The sequence below is a fragment of the Neofelis nebulosa genome, chromosome 3 (assembly GCF_028018385.1).
Source record: "Neofelis nebulosa isolate mNeoNeb1 chromosome 3, mNeoNeb1.pri, whole genome shotgun sequence".
Lineage (NCBI taxonomy): Eukaryota > Metazoa > Chordata > Mammalia > Carnivora > Felidae > Neofelis > Neofelis nebulosa.
In genome coordinates this window covers 127,198,168-127,220,174 of record NC_080784.1, presented here as the reverse complement: position 1 = coordinate 127,220,174, position 22,007 = coordinate 127,198,168, and the positions used below count along the sequence as shown (strand labels likewise).

The window sequence follows — 22,007 nt, the reverse complement described above, 5'->3', positions numbered from 1 at the left end:
TAGCTTAGCTACAGAGTATGTAATAAAACTGCTAAATTTGGATTGGAGGGTCATTTTGCACTGTGAAATGTAATGTAGCCCTGAGAGAGAAAAGGCAAAGAGGGACTCAAGAAATCAGAGACCAGGTCTCTGTAACTCCTCACTTCAAGGCAAAGACAAGTGCTGTTCATAGGAGAAGCCAGAGGGAAGAACTCTCAAAATTGAAAGGGAAAGAAAATGGGAAAAAGGGAAGAGAGAATAGAATCTTGTACAGCAATAACAAAACATCTTCAGTGGCCTTGAAGTTAAGTGAGAGTAGCACTTTAAAGGGAATGAGAGACATTGATTTATTCTTTTCTCAAAATTAGCTAAGTTTATCCCAGCAGAAAGTTATAGCACCAAATCACATGTATCTCCTTTTATCTCTTTCAAAATATTTTTATTTAGTTTGTTATGTCAATTTTCCAACTTTTCCTGCAGTATTTTATCTTCCTAACAAGATTTTAAGTTTCTTAAAGACAGGTACCATATGTCTGTGGCGCCTGGGTGGCTCAGTCAGTTAAGAGTCTGACTTCGGCTCAGGTCATGATCTCTGGGTTCATGAGTTCCATCCCCACATAGGGCTCTATGCTGACAGCTCAGAGACTGGAACCTGCTTCGGATTCTGTGTCTCCCTCTCTCTCTGCCCCTCCCCAGCTCATGCTTGCTCTCTCTCTCTCTCTCTCCTTCAAAAATAAATAAACATTAAAAATAATAATAGTAAAATAAAAGACAGGTACCGTATATTATCTATTCCATTTACCTCTGTGGGGATAGAGTAATGAATACTTCCTAACTGAAGACTTATTCTCAGATGTGCTACACTTTTTTCTCCACAGAAATGCTAACCTGAACCATGATTTGAGAGAATACACTACATGTTAAAATAGAAATATATTCTAACTTCCGCCTCTACCAGTTCTTGTCACATCTTTCTCTTCATGTAAATTTTAAATTTCACTAGTGGGAATGCGGGCAACCATTTGGATGCATTATTCCACCTACGTCAACTGCAGACCCTTGCATCAGGCTTAGTTTAATCTACCTGATCATCTGAAGAAAACCCCAAATCAGTCACCGTATGAAGATAAATTACAGATCATAAAAACAGTGTCCCTCTCTTTTTTTTATTCATCTGTTTTTCAATAATTCTTGAATCTCTCTTCCATACTTGGTGTCCACTCTGAATAAGAACGGAGACCCTCTACAACTCGCATATATATTTTTAGATGGAGTTATCTTAAGTATAATGCATCCAATGTGACTTAAATTTATTTCAATTTAGCTACAGAGATCTTTTCCTTCACATTTTTGAGGGCTGGTCTGTCTTGGTAAATTTCCAGAATAAATCTTATGTCTTCCTTTTAAGTAGGGCAAGATCCTGACATACAACAACTGTGGAAAGCTGAAGGCATTTCTGGCAAGGGCAGTGAATGACTGACTTATCAATTTGTTTTTATAGTTATAAATATATGGTTACATTGGGCAGGAAAACAAATATTCCCCAAAATACGTGGTAAGCACATGAGAGAATGAATGGGCTCATAAGATATGTCATGATTTTCTCTCTCCATTAGAAGATGTTTAGTTCCATGAAGTTCATTTACTCCCATTACAACAACAACAAAACAAAAAACAAAAAAACAAAACAAAACAAAACAACAAAAAAAGAAAAACGACAACAACAACAAAACCACACACACAGCCAAAGTGTATGCTTACTTGGAAAAGAAAGAAAAAGAAAACTCTCCACAAATGTAAACCACCATGCTGGCATTATGTTTTGTTGGGTTTCTTAGTCTATCTATGCCTCCCCAAATAGAATTTCTTGTAAGTTAATATAAACCATAGGTAAGATGAAAGAAAATATTGAAATAATAGCACACTATCAAAACATCTTAGTTACATACATTTCTTAAAAGGGAGCTGGCATTAAAAATCTATACTTAATGTTTCTTTTATAACTTGATTACATTTTTTTTAAATATTTATTTTTATTTATTTTGTTGGGGGGACAGAGAGAGAGAAGAGAGAGAATCCCAAGCAGACTCCATGCTGTCAGTGCAGAGCCCGAGGCAGGGCTCAATCCCACAAAGCATGAGATCATGACCTGAGCTAAAATTAAGAGTTGGCCACTTAATCGACTGAGCCACCCAGGCCTCCCACTCTTGATTACTAGCTTTTATTGTCTATATTATATTGTATGGGCCATTATTCTAAGTACCACTTAGAATGGATGATATTTTATTTCTTTTAGAAACAGGTGATAATAAAAAATGTTAACAGTGAAAGGTGAAATTTGTATCAATTTACAAATGCATAATAAATTAATATACCGTAAACTATTAAAACATTAAGTGTATTGAAAGTTTGGGATTCCATTAAGTACAGAGTTTCCTCGGTTTTTATTCCTTAACTTACAAGTGACAATGGAGAAAACTGTTAGCTTATGTAATTGAAATAAAATTTTTTGGTTATATAGCTTCATGAAATTAATGATTTGATGTCCTTTGAAGCCATGAAAATGTGTTTTAAAAAGAAACTAATTTTTCATTCATTCATCATGTGATAAATTATAGTAAGTATGTGCTACTTATTAAAATAGAGAGCAAGAGGGGCACCTGGGTGGCTGGGTCGGTTAAGCGTCCGACTTCGGCTCAGGTCATGATCTCACGGTCCGCGAGTTCGAGCCCCGTGTTGGGCTCTGTGCTGACAGCTCAGAGCCTGGAGCCTGCTTCAGATTCTGTGTCTCCCTCTCTCTGACCCTCCCCCATTCATGCTCTGTCTCTCTGTCTCAAAAATAAATAAACATTAAAAAAAAGTTTTTAAAAAAAATAAATAAAATAGAGAGCAAGAGCAAAGCTTTTGTTTACAACTTAAATATACCTTTTAATAATAAAAAAAGTCTAATGTTAAATCATCCCTTTTCTGAAAATGGAGTCAAATCTTATTTAGACTTCATATCTTTAGGCATATGAAAGAGGTTAATTTGCATAAAAGGAATTTATTTCATTTTCTATTGTTTACAAAATAATATTCTTTTAATACTGCTTTTGAGTCCGTTTTTATTTAGATGTCATTTGGTCTAAATTGACAGTCCTGAAGTCTTTCCTAAAGTCATATTTGCCCTTTAAACATCTCTGTGGCATTCCATTATGGGCACCTGCTGCTGATAATTACATGTCTGTCTCCTAACCACTTCCTCTGCTTTATGTCAAGGCAAGATTCAGGCTGCTTGATTACAAACAACTACCAGTTAAAGACCACTGAACAGCTCTCTGCGGTAATTATTCAGGACAAGTTGGGTCTGTGTTTACCAAAGTCTTAACGAAAAAGCAGCAGTTACTTGTTATAATTTCCTCTTTGCTGGCAATGTAGCATAATCCATAACATGTTTTGGTCACCTTTAAAAGTGCCTACGAGAATATCTGATTCAATAATGCTATATATAATGATACATTTCACTATACTATTTTCTAGTCTAAAAACCAAAATATCCTGGCCAAAGATAATAGGCTGTGGTCCCACCAAAAGAACTGTGAGATAATAGTCAATTACAGGGAAACAGCTAGACTGAATATGCACTCCAAAACAGACTTATTTTTGTTGAATCTGGGCCACTCTACCCCCACGCCCCATCACGAAGTCCTCCCCACCACCTCATATTCATACTATTATACTGCTTTGTCTGGATGTTTGCATCTCCCGCCTCAAACTCTTATATTGAAATCCTAACTCCCAAAGATGATGGTATTCCGGGTGAGGGCCTTTGAGAGATACTTTGGTTATGAGAGTGGAGTGTTCATGAATGGGATTAGTGTTCTTAAACAAGAGATCCCTCACAGATCCCTCACCCTTTCCACCACGTGAGGACACAGAGAGAAGATAGCCAACTATGAACCAGCAGGTAGGTTCTTACCCATGTGACCATCATGGTGCCTTGATCTTAGATTCCCGGCCTCCAGAACTGTGAGAAATGAATTTATATTGCATATAAGTCACGCAGTCTGTGGTATTTTGCTTTAGCAGCCTGAACAGACTAAGACGCATACAAGAGGCTTGTTCACTTTACAATGAAAAGAACAAAAAATACCGCCCTATAGGGCAATTTTCCACACAACAATAATCCTAACATAAAACAACTGCATCATGTGATAGCACAATCAATTTATTTAGCAGTATTCCCTATGCCAGAACTCTACAATTAAATCATCAGAAAGGTTCTCAGGGGGTTCTCAGGTGCTATTTTGCTCGTAGACCTTTGTAACTCCTCAGTCTGTGTTTAGGTAACTTGATGCGACCAGGTAGTCAGACTGCCTACCCATCAACTGACTGAGGTTTATTTCCTTCAACCATAAGAGAATCCAACTTCTTCGCTATTTAATAGCCCCAAATTATAGGGCAGACAATACGAAGGTAGGAATGGACTTCTGAAGATAGGTAAGGAGTGTGGCCTCTCAGGTAGCATCTAAGAGATGGTGAACTTTCACTCACAAGACTTTTCTCACTTTCCACCTATCGACTTCAGATTCAGCTCACTGTCCGGTAGTTCTTAGAAGTGGATGATGAAGAGAACCCGGAAAGTCCCCCACTAACTCCATCACCATGAGTCGTCACCAAAAGCCACTCTAAGATGTGTTATTTATGCATGGACAAAATATGTCTTCATCCAACATCATCCAAAAGATCTCGATCATATGTTGGAGATTCCATGAGGAACGCAGTTCCTGTCCTCCTCATGCCGTCATGCTAGCTGGGGATGCAGGGAAAATGAAACGAGTGCTACAATGGGATGCGAAGGGGAGCTTCACGAGGGAATAAAGATCTAAACCGAGACGAAGATGGAACCAAAATCAGCCAGGGGAAGGAATGGAACATAAGGAATGAGCACTTGTTGACAGCAAAGGAAAGAACCACGATGCTCACTCACTGCCAGCTTGCTAACAAACCCTGAAGGATGTTCCCTCATCTAGCTGCACTGCAACATCTGTGCCAGATTTGGGGAAGGTGCACAGCCTGAGGAGACTATAACCATGGAGGCATTTCAGTAATGAAGGCAGAGGCCTAAGAACAAATATGTCTGTCAGCATGTTAAAAACTTCAGATTGGGCTCTAGACACAGTGAAAAGCCACCAAAGGATTTTAAGACAAAGAGCTCTACTGATGACATTTGTTAGGATTTGCCTGGCACCTATGTGGGGGACAGCTGAGAGTGGGGTAGGACAAGAAGCAAGGAGAACCTACCTCAGTGATCTAGTTGGAGAAATGGACACATTTGAAATATATTTAGGTAACATATGTCATCTTTTATACTACAACATCATTAAAGGGTTGACATGTCAAAGTGTTTGTAAATATCTAAATATAGGAGACTCTGTGAAATAAGTTAAGTTTTGTTAAATAATAATTTGTTGGGGCGCCTGGGTGGCTCAGTCGGTTAAGCATCCGACTTCAGCTCAGGTCACGATCTCGCGGTCCGTGAGTTCGAGCCCCGCGTCGGGCTCTGGGTGGATGGCTCAGAGCCTGGAGCCTGCTTCCGATTCTGTGTTTCCCTCTTTCTCTGACCCTCCCCCGTTCATGCTCTGTCTCTCTCTGTCTCAAAAATAAATAAACTTAAAAAAAATAATAATAATTTGTTATAACAACTTGGCTTTCTGAATTGCTCCCATCCCCACCACCCCTCAATAAAACAGTAGCAAGGAAACACGAATTCTGGCACAAAATATTGTTCATATAAACTTAAAAAGCCCTCATTACTCACACAACAGAACTTCCTAAGATAGTTTAATGTTCAGAAAATTAGAGTTTTGAAGATCAGTTTGTGTTTATTAAAAAACAAAACAAAACAAAACAAAAAAACAGATATAGCCTAGAAGAAGGAGTTATAAATACAGTCTCACCTTTTCTTGTGATTCCAAATTTTCCCCCTGGAAATCTTTAAAGGAAACTACTATAAACCAAATGCTACACACATCAAAACAAAACAAAAACAAATAAGCAGGTTAATCAATCATTAAAAACATTCTAGGTTGCTTCTGTTGGGTTCTTTAAATGGAATAAGATCCTATAAATATAAAAGGTTTTTATAATTATGCAGGGACTAAACCACATTGTTGATTCTAGAATTCTTGTTATTTTTCCCTTTACAAAGTTGGATGTTTTCCTACAGTACTGCACTTGGGAAAGTGAGGGAGGATGGTTAGTGTTAAAAAATAAAAGTATTAAACTTTGCTTTTCGGTCAAAGAAAATTACAAAGGAATCAGTGTTCTACAGGGTCTATCTAAAGTGTTTACTGTGTGTGTATCATTTTGGTGTGGTGAATGAGTTATTCTTGTTTGTTTAGTTAATGCATGTATTATATTCTATTTGCTAAAGGTCCACAATTGCATTATTTTGGGTTATGTTTGGGTTATGTTCTTCCTGTTAAATTTGACACTTTTTTATGAAAAAAAAAAGGGTTTTTATGTTTTGTCTTATTTTAGTTTAACACTGAAGCATTTTAAAGAATATAAAACATGGGGCGCCTGGGTGGCGCAGTCGGTTAAGCGTCCGACTTCAACCAGGTCACGATCTCGTGGTCCGTGAGTTCGAGCCCCGCGTCAGGCTCTGGGCTGATGGCTCGGAGCCTGGAGCCTGTTTCCGATTCTGCGTCTCCCTCTCTCTCTGCCCCTCCCCCGTTCATGCTCTGTCTCTCTCTGTCCCAAAAATAAATAAAAAACGTTGAAAAAAAATTAAAAAAAAAAAAAAAAAAAAAAGAATATAAAACACAATTGGAGTTTCTGGGTGGCTCAAGTAGCCGGACGCTTGATCTAAGCTCAGTTCATGTCACGATTTGGGACTTCGAGCCCAGGCTGGGGCTCTGTGTCTGCTTGGGATTCTGTCTCTCCCTCACTGCTCCCCTACCACTTGCTCTCTCTTTCTCTCTCTCTCTCTCTCTCTCTCTCTCTCAAAATAAGTAAACTAAAAAAAAGAGAGAATATAAAGCACAAGAACAATTGTTTTTATTCCTCTAGAAAGAATTTAAATGTTAGCCAAAAGTAAAGAATTTGCTTTTGTTTTTTCTGGTTTTTTTAACCTATATTTGTCTTTACAAGTAAAGTCAATTATAGTGGAAAAAAGTATAAACTGTTTTTTCATTGAGGTTTACTCAGTACTAGTTTTAATGGAATATATTGTAAATTCAGAATTTTGCGCAGGAAAAAAGATACCATATTAACTTGATTGTCCATAAAACTGACACAAACGTGCTGACTTTCCAAAAAGTTTTCATGTAAAATTAAAATTTCATAACTGAGTATAAAAGTCTCATTTCAAAATCTACCGATTTCTTTCTTTCTTTCTTTTTTTTTTTTTTACAGAGCACAAGTGGGGAAGGGGCAGAGAGAGAGGGAGACACAGAATCTGAAGCAGGCTCCAGGCTCCCAACTGTCAGCACAGAGCCCGAAGTGGGGCTCGAACTCACAAAATGGGAGATCATGACCTGAGCCGAAGTCGAACGCTTAACCGCTTGAGCCACCCAGGTGTCCCTCAAAATCTACCAATTTCTTATAAGAATTTTACCTGTGACATTTTTTCTGTGGCTTCACCTCACATTTTTCCTCCTGATGGTACTCCCTACTGAGTGCAATCCTCTCATTCTTGTGATACATTTAATTATTTTCATAGTAGTGCCAGATGAAAGTTGTTGGATAGCATAGGCTTACATCATGAAAATGCAAGAGGTCCCAGGCACTGTTCTCAGTTCTTTGCTTTTGATAACTGTTAATCCTCACAATTCTATGGTGCAAATAAGATTATTATTCTGATATTCTACTTGCAAATGTGGAGTGAAACTAAGAGGTTTTTAACTTGGACGCAATTTTCAAGCTTAAGAGTTTAGCAGTTCATTCATTCCTCTTTACCACAAGATTTACATAAGAGCTTCCATTAGTATTTCCCTAGCACAGTTACCACAGGAATAGTCTTGGTTGTAGCCATTAATATTTTTTCGATGGATGTTGATTAATTTCCTATGTCAGGTGATTACCGAGTCCACACGTAGGCATACATCTAACATGGTTTTAATTCTCTGACACTTGGGGCGCCTGGGTGGCTCAGTCGGTTGAGCATCCGACTTCAGCTCAGGTCATGATCTCATGGTTCATGGGTTCGAGCCCCGTGTCAGGCTCTGTGTTGACAGCTCAGAGCCTGGAGCCTGCTTCTGATTCTGTGTCTCCCTCTCTCTCTCTCTCTCTCTCTCTCTCTGCCCCTCCTCTGCTTGAGCTCTGTCTCTCTATTTCTCAAAAATAAATAAACATTCCAAAATAAAAAACAAAAAAATGCTTATATGAAAATCTGTGAATAAAAAAGAGATCTCTGCCACCCTGTCGTGATTAAACAGTAGTCCTCTTTTTTTTCATGTTTTTTTTCTTTTCATTGTCAAGCAATGTAGGTTGATGTGAGATTTTTTTTTTTAATCATATAGAGAAAAATTGACCATTTTTAAAAAAAATAAATGAACAAATGATGTGATGCCTCAGGTTTGACTAAAATTTATAAATAAATGTCTCAGTGTAGACTTAAACTTATAAATAATTCTCAAATTTATAAACAAATTGGTGAATAATTCTGAGTACTAAGAGTCTGATGAGAACCCAAATGACCATGTGAAAATATACATAAAGCTTATGCCCAAGTGATTGAAGTTATAAGCTTAATCAGGGCTCTCCATTGTTGCCTGCAGTGTTTCACTAACGGTCCGATAATGGGGGTTCGGCATGGAGGTTCTTGTAATACTTTATAGTTGTGTGAGCATGACAGCCACTGATAATCACTGCCCTGTTCTCCACTCACACACTAGATTACTGAGCAACCCTCACGCTTCGTCTCCACAATGGGCTCACAGTTGCAGAACACGGTCTTGGAAAATTCTCTTAAGATGACTTGCGAAAGATTCTTGGATTCTATCATAATTTGCAGTAAAACCTCTTGTCTTTCAGATGCTTAAATGGAGATTAGAAGATATCCCAAAGATGGAAACAATGGGGGAGGGGGTGTATAAAATGGACATTTTAACTTTTGATTTCATGGCAGGCAGCATCACATTGCTTTTAAAAATAGTACCATAATCATTACCTTAAAATATTACCACAGAGGAAATTATACCTCTGGTTTCACTTTTTCCCTTGTTTTCTTCCCTCAATCACCTTGTGTCTTCCCCAGCTCCAGTTATACACATAACAGTGCCTCAGGGAGGGGGCTTCCTGTAGTTTCAAAGTACACTGAAAAACTAAACACTGAGGTTAACAGTTTAAAAAAAAAATCACTTCACTTAAAATGAATATCTCAAAGTAGTGCACATTAATATGTGCTTCTAAGGAAACAACTCTTTCTGGATGTCAGCTTAAGCTTCTCCATATGAATTTTCTCAGACTTCCTTTTAAAACCATCCCAACCATTTATTATCTTCTCGTTATATAGACTGTTACTTTCGTTTCATCACAAATCTTTGCCTGTTTATTAGCAGCCCTGCCACTGCTATCGGATGACATTTGTTTTACTTAATGTATGTAGTTTTAGGGGAAAAAAATATAGAACTGCTATTACTGCATTATATGAAAAAATTCCCGTGTACATTTAGCTGACAGTGCATCAGCTGCTATTTAAACTGGGCTTAGCTAATGGACTTTTAATGTCAGAGGGGTTACGTGCAGTTACTGGCTATTAGCAGAAATGGCTCCTTTCTATAAAAATCACTTTTCCTCAAGTGTGTTGTTTGAGCATTCCTTTCCCTAATTTAGTGACTGTCACTGAATGCAAAACAAACTCAAGGACTCTGGAATCTGCTGTTATCTTTAAGACCCTCTTTTTAACCTTGCAATTCAGCATTAAACAGGCAACCACCCTCATTAGCATTTAGACTTGTAATCACAAAACTTTGTGAGGCATTCTTATGTATTTTGCCATTCTTAGCAGAATACTACATATTTCGCTATGAGAACCCCACATCATTCAAGAATGTGTGATACGTATGACAGAGGTCATACAAAAAATATTCTGAACCCTAGCATTTATTTATATTTTTAAAACTCTAGTTCAGAAACACCAAGTGATGTGAAAATGTATGGCACGAATTATTACGTATTCACATGTTGATGCATCATATAAATATTTATATATTAATCTGCATTGAATACAATACTGAATATAAGCAAGGAAGCATAACTACCCCTCTATCTGGAGTGAAATTCTGTATATTCTTTCAGTAGTAACAACCCTTCCCCCCCTCAACTAACTTTATCTTAGTTCATTCGAATAACTTTCTTTTTTTAAAAAATATAATTTACTGTCAAATTGGCTTCCATACAACACCCAGTGCTCATCCCAACAGGTGCCTTCCTCAATGCCCATCACCCACTTTCCCCTCTCCCCCACCCCCCATCAACCTTCAGTTTGTTCTCTGTATTTAAGAGTCTCTTATGGTTTGCCTCCCTCCCTCTGTTTTTTTCCCCCTTCCTTTCCCCAAGGACTTCTGTTAAGTTTCTCAACATTCACATATGAGTGAAAACATACGATATCTGCTTTCTCTGACTGACTTATTTCACTTCGCGTAATACCCTTCAGTTCCATCTATGTTGCTGCAAATGGCATGATTTTATTTTTTCTCATTGCCAAGTAGTATTCCATTGTATATGTAAACCACATCTTCTTTATCCATTCGTCAGTTAATTTGAATAACTTTCAACGGATATAATGGAGATACCTGGAAATCAAGTCACCTGTACAGCTTTGAAGAGAATCCAAGAAAATCAAATATTCTGCAGCCTAGAAACATAACTCCATATTTGATTAAGAAGTTGAAACAAATCATCACTGAATTCAGAGAAGGGCCACATAACTGACCTCTCCTTCAACCAGTCCACAAAAGAGGTCACCCGAGGCAAAGTGCTTACCACGGAAATGATGTCGCTTCTAAAGAGTACCCAGAGAGGGACTCGTGCGTGCGGATGAAGGATTTTACCCACGTATGCATAGAAGTTATTGTCCTCCCTTGGTCAACAAATGATAGTCTGATGAGTAAGAAACAAGGGGAATTTCTCAACACGTTGAAATAAGCCAGTGAAAGTGGGGAAGACAGGAGACAACTTGTCTCTATGGATAAGCCACTGAGCAAATGAGAGCCATCTCTAGTGGACACTATGCAAATGACTTAGCACCTGGCAGAGAGGAAGAAACTTGTTGCAGATAAGTCGAGTGTAATTTTTTTTCAGTTATAAAGCAGTGATTACATTTGATTCCCTAGTCAATGACTACCTTTATGAATTTGTTTTATAAGCAAAATAAGTTTTGTTTACATTGTTTGATAGGTTCTGTTTCCTCTCTAAAGATATTGCCAAGCCTATTCGAAAACACTCTCATAAGACAAAAATAGTTATACACACACACACACACACACACACACACACATACACACAATTTGTGCCAGCTTATATATATGCTCACAGGGAATTACTGAACTATATCTGTCTATTCCTTGTAACTCTTCATTTCGCTAAGAGTCTGCCTGGAAATAACCTCCTAGGAAATAATTTTAGAGTTATATAATTCAATAAAAAGGGACATGTGTCTTTCATATTATCGTCATTTCGAATAAGTCCAACAAACTGATTACCCCCACCCCTACTGGGAAAACACATCTATTGCTAACACTTTTCCTAGTACTCCTCTTTACTTTTTTAGTTCTGTTATAGTCAGTAAGCTATAACTTTCTTCACTGTGATCTTTCTGAGTCTACATAAATGTATGCATGTACATGTAAATCTAAACAAAAATAAATACCTACGTTCACCAATAAATAAAGAAATATACTGGCAATACCTTTTAAATGTACCATCATGATATTAAAGATAAAATTCCAATTAAGCAAATTCTTCTGTGGAAGAGAGGTCCTCAAGAATGCCTACATAATTCTAAAAAGGCTTGTGTACCTGAGATTTAAAATAAAATGTTGGTATTCTTATTAATGGTAATATTTAACAGAAAGTTTCAGGAAATGAGAGCACATTGTATAATGACCACTAAAGGATTAATTATATATTTGACTGTCATTAGAATATACTGCCAGACGCCATGTATCAGTATATCACTAATTAAGTCTAGATTTCTCAAGCAAGCACATCCCGCTCAAAGAGGTCCAAAGGAAATCTAAACATAACTTTTTTCAAGAACACACCTTTTAAGTACTTTCCAAGTTCTTCCGCTACGTTAACTGAAATGGGTGCGGACCAAGACACTTATTTAGATAAAAGTTGCAAGTCAGGGGGACTGCTGAGTAATATTACGATGAAATACTGATCTGAGGTCTCTATTCCGGATAGCAAAAATAATAAATCATTTGAACCTGCCTGTTTTCCCTCAGCTTCTGAGAGTGGTTACTGAAACGGGCTTCTGTTTTCCACCAAGCTGCAAGCTCTGCGGTGATGGCTGTGGTAGTCTGGCAGGGAAATGTCTTAGGCTCTTTCAATCCTCGAGTTTGATCCCTAATACATTTTAAAGCTTACATCCTGTCATCATCTTATGGAGATCCAGAAGGAAGAAGGAAAGTTGCTAAAGAAAACGACAGGCGTAATTACCGTTTTATTTAGAATGACTTCAAGATTGCTGCTTGCTCAACTTGAGCACTTCCGCTGGGTGGCCACGATGTTTGTCACTGGTAAACTCTTTATTCAGTGGAAGACAGAATATATCATTTTCCCTTTATCAAAAGCTAAATTAAAATGTCAACATATTTCATACAGACATAATCCTCAAAGTGAAATGACCATTATTTACTATATCTTCCCAATCATAAAGTTTTTGTTGTGGTAGCAATTTGGTTATTTACTTGGTTTGGATCAGATATGATACAGGGCTCTGAAAATCACACAGAACTCAACAGCAGTGCTTTTGTCACTGACTAGGGTTTCCACTTTCCTGCAAAAGTTAGAGGATACCACTTGTTAAAGAGTACTCTTTGATCTAGTTCTAGAAAGGATTTTTTTTAGGCTCCTGAAATTCCAAAAAGTTAAGAGAGAAGATTTAAAATATTCAATTTGATTACAAGTAATACACTTGCAACTCAGCAATTGGAATTATCTAAAATTATTCCCTTTAGCTTTAATTTTATACATGAATATAATTCGCTGTGCCTATGGTTATGAGTGGATATTCTTATACCACACACCCTATCATGTTGCACTAAACTTCCATGGTCTAAGAGAATATACATTATGAATCAATTTAAAATGACGACATTTCTATGCAAATGGCATACTTCTGTACTACTCTTTTATATTACTATACGCACGAATTTTCTTGAATTTTGAAAAACACTTTCATTTCCATTCATGGACATATTTGCCCTTATAACTGGGCAGCAGATATATTTTAATATGCCAGCACTAATCTGTTTTTTTATTGGAAAGGAATGCTCATATATAAGGTTTTTTGTCTGAACAGAAAAAACAAAAAAATATATAGTTGTGTTCAGGCAGTTCATGATTAAATAATCGATTAAGACATTGACTAAAACTGAGAACTGTTAGCATTCATCAATAAACGTGTTAAATGTGCTGAGGGACTTTCTGTTGTTTAACAACCTTAGAGGAAAACATAATACGTGTTTATCTACATGAGGCATTTTTATGGCTTTCATAATTGCTGAGAAATGAAACTAGCCACAGGATCCAAATGACAATGATTAATGAAGGTAACACTCCTATCTTCACAGCATTTTAAAATAAATAAGACTGGTGAGTCTGGAGTTAAATCTGATTAATCAATATCATCTGTTAACATGATTATTTTGGGCCTTCATATTTAGAATGAGAGAACTCTATTTAGGATGAGAGAACACCTGGTTCCCCTCACTCTCACATTCCCCTACCACACTGCAAGGAGATATGGTTTGTCATTTAATTAAAAGAGGGCATTCTCCAAACATTGGAATTTTCAGATATTAGACATCACTTTTGCCACACGAAGCACTTTTGCTCACTGCTAATAAAAGGTATACTGACATTAAGGGTAAAGAGCTGAATATTTGGCACTTCCAAAGCTATAGTTCACTTTCTAAATTGTAACTTCGATTAAATGAACATTGCCATAACTTTAACACTATGAACTCCGTGTAGAAGGTTAGACATGTTTTAAGTACCTCTAACATCTGGAGACATTCTGTGTATTTCAAAACTTCATTATATAATCCTAAGGTAGCAACTTTTGTGGCAGCAGGAATCCCCCAAATGAAAAACCACATTACACCTTCAACCAAAAACTCCTTTTAAAGATCTGAAATTATGGCACAATGTTTCCTAACATTTTGTTTATAAAGAATCAAAATACTGTCAACATAATCGATGCATTAGGTTTTCAAGAAAAGGCAAAAATTCTCCTGAGAGCTCTAATCAGGTAGAGAGGATAAAAAAAAAAGTTTACTATCTCTGATCCTGTTAGCTTATAAAATTATTACCAAAAATGTTTTTTATTACAATCTCCATAAATGTGGGGATGACAAATATTTAAAATAAGAAAAACTATGAATTATTCAAATATTAATTTTCTTTTTAAGACCTAGAAAAAAGGAAAGAGTAGTGTTTTAATATTACTCAAGACAAACTTACTCCACTTTAAAGTAAGTCATATAAAAATAGCACTGAGTTTCTGTGAGTTTCTGTTCTAGTGCAAATATCCCTGAACTATGCAATACTGGGACAATACCTGAGGTGTCGGTTTCACCTAGCCCTCTTCCACAAATAACATAAAGCAATACCAAATCCAGATAAAATATGAAATCAAAGAAGAGTCCATACATAACTTTAAGAAGTTAGGATAACAAAGATAGCAAGTGAGAAATCTGGGGATCTGTAAGTGTAGAATAGGCAATCAAAAATTAAAAGCAGCATGAAAATACTATAGGAGAAAGATCTGTTTTAACTCTAAGTAACACAAAATTCCCCACAAATCTCTAGTGTTATCATAAAAGTTTGTCAGAAAACAACATTTCCACTAAACATGAAGAAATAGCAGTAACCATTAAATGATGAGAAGTAATTAAATGTAAAATTTCAAAATATGTTATCTAGATTATCCAGGTTGTTCTAAATTATGATACTAAACTTTCTATGCAAATACAATTTGAACATATGAAAAGTCCTGGTGAATGTGCCTTCAAGTCAACCTATTTTTCTATATGTTTCTTTGTGTTGTTTCAATATGCATTCAATTATGTTCTTTAGACTATTCACCTTCGCCTATTTTTTTTAAAGAAAAAACCTACTGACATTTGCATAAGGGTTGATTTTCCCTAAACCCTTATCTGAAAACCTGGGACTTGGCATGTTTTTTTTTCCCCCACAAAAGTATTCATGGATTTACGAAAAGTTATCTTTCCATATTCATTGTAAAGATAGAAAGTCAGGGGTAGAGCTTGCAGCCAGGACTTAACAGGCGGTGACTCAACATGTCATTTTTAGAACTGGCATTAGGTTAATTTTCCCAGAGAGAGCAGAAAGGAAGAAACGGGGTTATGAAGGGAGAGAGCTTCCCCCAGACTGTTCAAGGAACCATGCACGTCACTGTCCAGGAGTTTGCAGTGATCTATTTTGGAACATCACCTCAGACAGCTTCATTTGTTGCTTTTGGGGAAGCAGTGTCTGCAGCAATCCCGTCTGAGTTCAGAATCATTGGCCTTGAGTTTCTTTAACTTCTAGATTTCTTTGCCAGTGGTTTACAGAGTTAAAAGCCAAAGAATAATACTTTCTGTGGGCCAGGCATGGCTCTAAACAAGTCACATATATTGGCTCATTCAATCATAACAGGACTTATAGTATGTATTATCTTCACTTTACATCTGTGGAAACTGAGGCACAGATGAAGGGAATTAACTCACCCATGGCCACACAACTAGGGGGTGGGAGAAGCAGGATTAGGAGATGTTGATCAGCTAACCCGAAGAATGGGCACATAGCACTAACAGCCCCTTAGCTTGTGCCTCCCCAAAAGCAGACCAAACGTACATTAAATCTAAGTAAGATTTAATATCAGTAAGACAACTGCAATGCACATTTTGCATAAGAACATCCCACTTCAAACCAAACTGCCAACCTTAAGCTCTTCTGGATAGAATTTTTGGAAACTCCACTACCACTGCCCCTATAACTCTAGCCTGACTTATGTTTGCAATCGTTGATACTTGATTCCAAAAAGTACTATACCTATGCTCACTGTTACTTTTCAGACAGTGAGTTATAATTATATGCTTATAAGTCTGTCTTCCTTGAAGGCTGAAACAGTATCTCTTGACTCTGTTTCCCTAACAAATAGCACTGTCTGGGGCATAATATGGGCACAACGACTGTTTGTTAAGAACTGCACTCTCTCATGCACTCTCCAAATGAGCTAATAGGTTTCTAATTTGTGGGGAAATGTGAACAGGTTTGTTTTTAACTGCCACAAATACAAAAGTCAAACTGAAAAAAAAAAAGCAGGTTAAAATTGCAAGGCATGGCGGCTATGGCTCAATCCCCACCCCTACTGTCTTCCCCATTATCTTCTTGAAGTGGTTGCAGCCTGTAATTTTAATGTTTCTTCTGAGAGTGACTCCCTCTGCTGCTCCAGCAAAGCCATGACCTAAATCAGAAAAGTGCTAAATGCAGTTAAGGCCTAATAGAGCACACTCTGGCTGTTAGCACTAATTGGAGAAGGTAGCATACATTAGAGAACAGTTATTTTTAAGTCTCAACAATAATTTTAAATAAGCTAGGAGGGTTTGCCTCTATAGAGCTCATGCCTCCTTTATGTTTTTAGAGGGTCTGCTTTAAGATCAGTATGAATTTTGATCAGGACTCCGGGCTCCCAGACTAAAACGGGAGATATACCAGGAACTTGTCTTGTTGAACCCTGAATCCCCAGGATCCAGAATACAGAAGGAAAAGAAATTAATGAATGTTAACAATCTAATAGATCTTCATTCTTTGCAAGTACTTGAAAAGTTTGTCCTCTGAAGCGTTTTAAGCATTCCTTAAGGTAGAATGCCCGAAATTGTTTTTTTTCTAAACAAAAGTAAACTAGCCTACTCTTTCTTTTTGAAAATTCCAAATGTGATTTTATGTATTTACTCGGCTCCTGTACATGGAGAAAATACATTTTTTAACTGTAATGAAATTCAGTTATCCTTCATGCCAATTGTCTAGCTCCCCAAAGCCAATATGCGTAAATGCATGAAGGTAATTTCTACCCTTTTGTAGGAAGAAGTATAGTATTTGCTTTAAAAAAAAAACATTATAAAGTAACTGACAGTAATATCAAATATTCCTAATATGATTAGAGTCTTCACTGATTTTCTGTTCTGAGTTTGGTGATGTTAACACTCATAACACTAGTTGGTGCTAGATAAGCAGAATATCGATGCTATGTAATCCAGAAATAAATGCATTTCTATAACAGGAGGGCACTAACTCTGAGGTACACTGATCAAATACATACCACACACCACACACACACTCACACACACTTACACACTTTTCCTAGTAAAATCTTTCATTCTTGGAAGTCAGAAATGACACAAATTCCCTGGAGCTAAGAGTTTCCGGCAATCCTGAATGAAACAATTAAGGCATAGCCAGAAAGGAGAAAGTTGTGGCCTAAAGCCTGGAGAATCTCCCAAGGATCTAAATAAAATGCCAGTTGGCTTTATGCAAACCACAGTTACAAAACACAGGACACTTGCAAATAATACCTATTATGCTTTTTTGTTTTAAATCTTAAACATCTGTTGTTTTTTTGGCAATTTGTGAAGACATACATATTTTCTAAAACTTCTCATTTTTCTAGTACTTCTCTAACAGAATAAATCTCATCCACATTGTCAAGTACTTAAATTAACTCTCTCATCTTAATTGCATATGTACTTCCATTCATAAAAAAATAGTTCATTTCCATCTTCAAGTGTTCAACACATGAAAATCAGACCTTGAGGAAGCAACATTGTCTTAGGTTTCCCCGGTGTTCTAGTCCAAAGACAGAGGCAAAAGAAGAAATTAGAAGGAAAAGGAGGTCTGACTGCCAGACCAATATAAAAGTATGCTTCTGAGAAGAAAGTGTAATAGTAGTTCAACAGTAAACAGGCTGGGGAAATGGATTAGAATGATGGTGATTGCAGCTGATAGAGTTTGGTGCTTTCTACATTTTAATACCTAACCGACAACACAGGAAGAGCTGGTGTCCTGAAACATGGAGGATGACAAAGATAAAAGTAGTCTATAGCGTCTTTCTAGACCACAAGATTCAAACATAAGCATGTTCACCAGGCACCGAAATAACTAAACTACATGGAGAACACCACTGAAATGCACATACCCACGAGGATACATTTTATTTTCCCATTTAAGATTAGAGGAGCAGGTTCAGTCTTGGATTGCCTGATCTGTCAGAAAAGTGCAAGTGCCACATGCCCGCTCAGCCTGTCTTGAGCATCTTTTTCTTTTAATCTCTCTCCCTTCTTTCAATATTAATCCACTTACAATCTCCTGTGTGATGATCTTTATTGATCTTTTTTTTCCGACCCAGTCTTTTTAATTTGGCTGTAGTAAGCTCTCGGCAAGAATCCTAGATCTCCTGTTTGGCATCTTGGGGGACTTTAACTTGTCCTTTTCCCAAACAGGTCTCCCATCGTCCAGTCCCCGCCATCGCCCCTTGAGCCCCACCCCGTGGCTGGGTCCTTTGTGCGCCCAATAACAGTAGTCGAATCCCACAAGGGCGTCTCGGTGTTGATTCCACGACTATTCATCAGGTTGTTCACTTAAACTTCCAAACACCCCTCTCTGAACACCCTTGGCTGCTACCCAGAGAACTTCCTACCAATTTCAAGAAACCTACAACAAGTTCCTATGATTCTCCAGAAGACTCCCTTGTAAAATGGACAGATGGGCTCTGGGAGTTTGCATAAGAAAACCAGGACAGAACCTCGGGGATGGGAGGCATCTGGTAAGAAGGGAAGGAAGGATTTATGAGCGTGGCTACTTAGCTAGGCAAGGGCAAAATTTACTCCCCAAGTAGCAATCGCTAATTCACAAAGCCTCGCTAATCACTTACCTCCTCGTGCGGACCACACTCGCTAACGCTCAGCGCTCCCCTCCACCTCCAACGCCCTCTCCCCCAGTGCCTTCGCAGTTCAGAGGGCATGCAGTCGGGAACCTCCAGAGTGTCAGAGCCACAGAGCAACGCCGGGGGAGTTGAGGCGAACGCCGCACCTCCTCTGCTCTCCAAATTTGGAAAGGAGTGTAACCGAGAGGATGGGATCCCTGAATCACCTCCGAATGCTGCAAACGCTTCCTCCACCTCCACCCTACCGAAAAACAGCTGCCTCCCCTGAGCCAGCGACCACCAGAGAACTGGTCGAAAAGACCGAGGTGGGCGCTCGGCTGGGCCAGAAGGTTGGGGGCCCAGGTGACCCGAAACACACCCCAGAGGGGGCAAACGTTGGCTCTTTCCTCTCCGTCTCCCTTCCAGTCCGCTTCCTGGGCTCGGAAGGCTTGAAGCTGCCGCTACCACTTCAAACCCGGGGGACACGAAGGGAGCTTGGCAATCAGCCCCCGCGCCTCCCCTCCTTCATCCACCCTCAACTCCTGACCGCTCCTCTCCCCACCCCTGTTTTGCCCAAGGCCCCGAACACTTATTTTAAAGCTCAGACGCGTTAAATTAAAATGTCAGAGTTATAAACTGGCCCGTTTCCCCGGGGGAGTTTCGTATTTGGTTTGAACAACCAGTCCGTTTCCCCCAGAGCTCTTGGGTTTTAAGTTTCTCCATAGCTTACTGGGAGGGAGACACGGAAAGGGTAAGACTGTGGAGGCGTGCACGGCCCGGTGTCTGCCGCAGGCTGGGTGGCGGGTCCGGGTTGCGCTGTGCATGTCCACAGCGCCCCAAGCAGCAGCAGAGTGGCACCGGCGCTGGTGGGTCCTCGGCGGTAATGGACACATTTCCTTAGCTGAACGCCCTTCGGCGTCTAGCGTGCTCAGAGACTCCCTGAAGATCCCGCAACCCCAGATGTGGCTCAGCGCGGGGAGCCTCTGCGCATCGCGGTGCACCCATGGCATACCACACAGCCACCCGCACCAAGAGTCTCTCCAAACCTCCGTGTGTACAATATGCCACAACGTGTGAATGTGGAGCGGAAAGTGCGAAAGATACGCAAGGCGCCCACATGCCCAGAGACTGATGCGTGTCCACACCCCGAGCGTCCCTGGTCCATCCGTGCCCATCTTGGAAGATGGATTAAAAATAATGAAGCTTCTTGACTAGTTGGGAAAGTGGAATGTAAGCTGATTTCCAGTTGGGAGCAAGGAGGCGATTTAAGGAAGCCAGGAGAACTGGGGAGGAGGAGAGGAAGGAGGGGAGGAAGAAGCGAAGGGAGGTGGCCGCAGAGCTTGGCGGACCCTCTTACCTTGAGCGGCCGAGCCGGTACCGCTGGCACTGAGCAGGGCCAGGGCAGGTAGCACGAGCATTTGCAGCACGTATCCCAGTCCCAGTCCGCAGCGGGCCGCTGTCGCCGGGAGACCTTTCCTCATCGTCGACAGAGGTGTGCCGGGCGGAACCACACGGAGAGACGCGCCAACAGCGGAAAACCCCACTGGGAAGCAGGAGAATCTGTGCACCACGAAGCAGTCCGAAGAAATAATGATAACCAAGAGCCACACTCCACTTTCTCCAAGGGCAGGAGCCAAAAGGGGGTGGAGAGGAGACGCTGAGGAGGAGTTTGGCGGTCCCTCTTTCCCTGTGCCTTCTAACTGGCGGCTCCGCGAGCGGCTGCTCTGCCCCCACTTGGGAAGTCCGGGGAGGCGCAAGGCGGCCACCTCGCCGCTGCCCCCAGAAGCAGGAGCAGCCGCAGCTCCGCCGCGCGCCGAGCCTGGACTGCTCTCCGGGTCCCCTCTTCAGTGCCGAACACACACAGGCAACGGGGTGGGGGGAGGTGGAGGAGGGAGAGGAAGCGAGAAGTGGGAGGAGGTGGGAGCTGAGGGAGGGAGTTGGGCACAGTGAGGCTCTCTGGTCTCCAATCTCAGTTAGCTCACGCCGGCGGAGAGACGTCCAGGCTGCCGCTGCTGGGTGGCCAAGGAGAGTCACTTCCTAGCGTGGGGCGCACGGGCGCGCAGAGGCGCTCGCCACGGAGGCGTGGAGGGCGCAGCCCAACTCCGCTGGGGGGTAAGCGGCGGCGGGAGCGCGCCCGCCCGCGTTATGTAAGCAAGGATTGGAGGGAGATGCGCGCCCAGCGCCGGAGGTGGAGACCGGCTGTTGGTTCACCCGCGGAAGCCGGGCTAGAGAAACCTGAGGGCAGAGGCGGCTGCGGAGAGTGGGAGCGCGCCTGCCTCCCGCGGTGCGCCAGACTCGGACTCCAAGAGCGCAGCGGGCGCGCCCCGAGCCTCTTGGCTGTGTCCACTGGAGCTCAGCCTGCCGCCTGCCAGCTTCTCCACGGCGCCGGCAAAGCCTGAGCCAGACTCCCCAGGACTGGACTCGCTCTACGACTTGGGGTCTTGTGATTGATTAAGCTGGGTGCGGGCTCAAGTTGAAGTGCTGCGTGGTGGGGAAGAAGGCAAGAAGATTTGCAGCGTCCCAACCCGCTGCAATCCTGGGGTTGTCAGCGCCACTCAGACTGCTTTATGTTCTGGGTGCCCATGACTTCTCCGTAGTGGAACAGAAACTAAAAGCTAAAGGAAAACTCATTCTTCAATAGAGCTTTATTTGCGTGCATCCTGGTGGCTGGCAATGTTGAGTATGTAAAGGGTGGTGAGACGATGCCTGATACTGAAACTCCCAGAAACGATGCACAACAAAATTTGTAGGTACTCACTTAAAGTGATGATGGAACCTATGACATATTTTCCAAATTCCTAACGGTGTAAGAACTCAAACTGATGCTATGCATTTTTATACTTTTCCCCCTATTTATTTATTTATTCATTTATTTAATTTATTTATT

The 22,007-nt window shown here is 40.2% G+C and overlaps 1 protein-coding gene across 4 annotated transcripts in view; it reads right to left on the bottom strand.

Moving 5' to 3' along the window:
- UNC5C (unc-5 netrin receptor C) overlaps window positions 1-21,071 on the bottom strand; it is a 365,666-nt gene extending 344,595 nt beyond the window's left edge. For all 4 annotated transcript variants that reach the window (XM_058721861.1, XM_058721862.1, XM_058721863.1 and 1 more), the window contains exon 1: window positions 20,478-21,071. In XM_058721861.1, the coding sequence (XP_058577844.1) occupies window positions 20,478-20,601 (124 nt within the window). In that variant the 5' untranslated portion in view covers window positions 20,602-21,071. The remainder of the gene's footprint in view (window positions 1-20,477) is intronic.
- Between the last annotated feature and the right edge of the window lie 936 nt (window positions 21,072-22,007).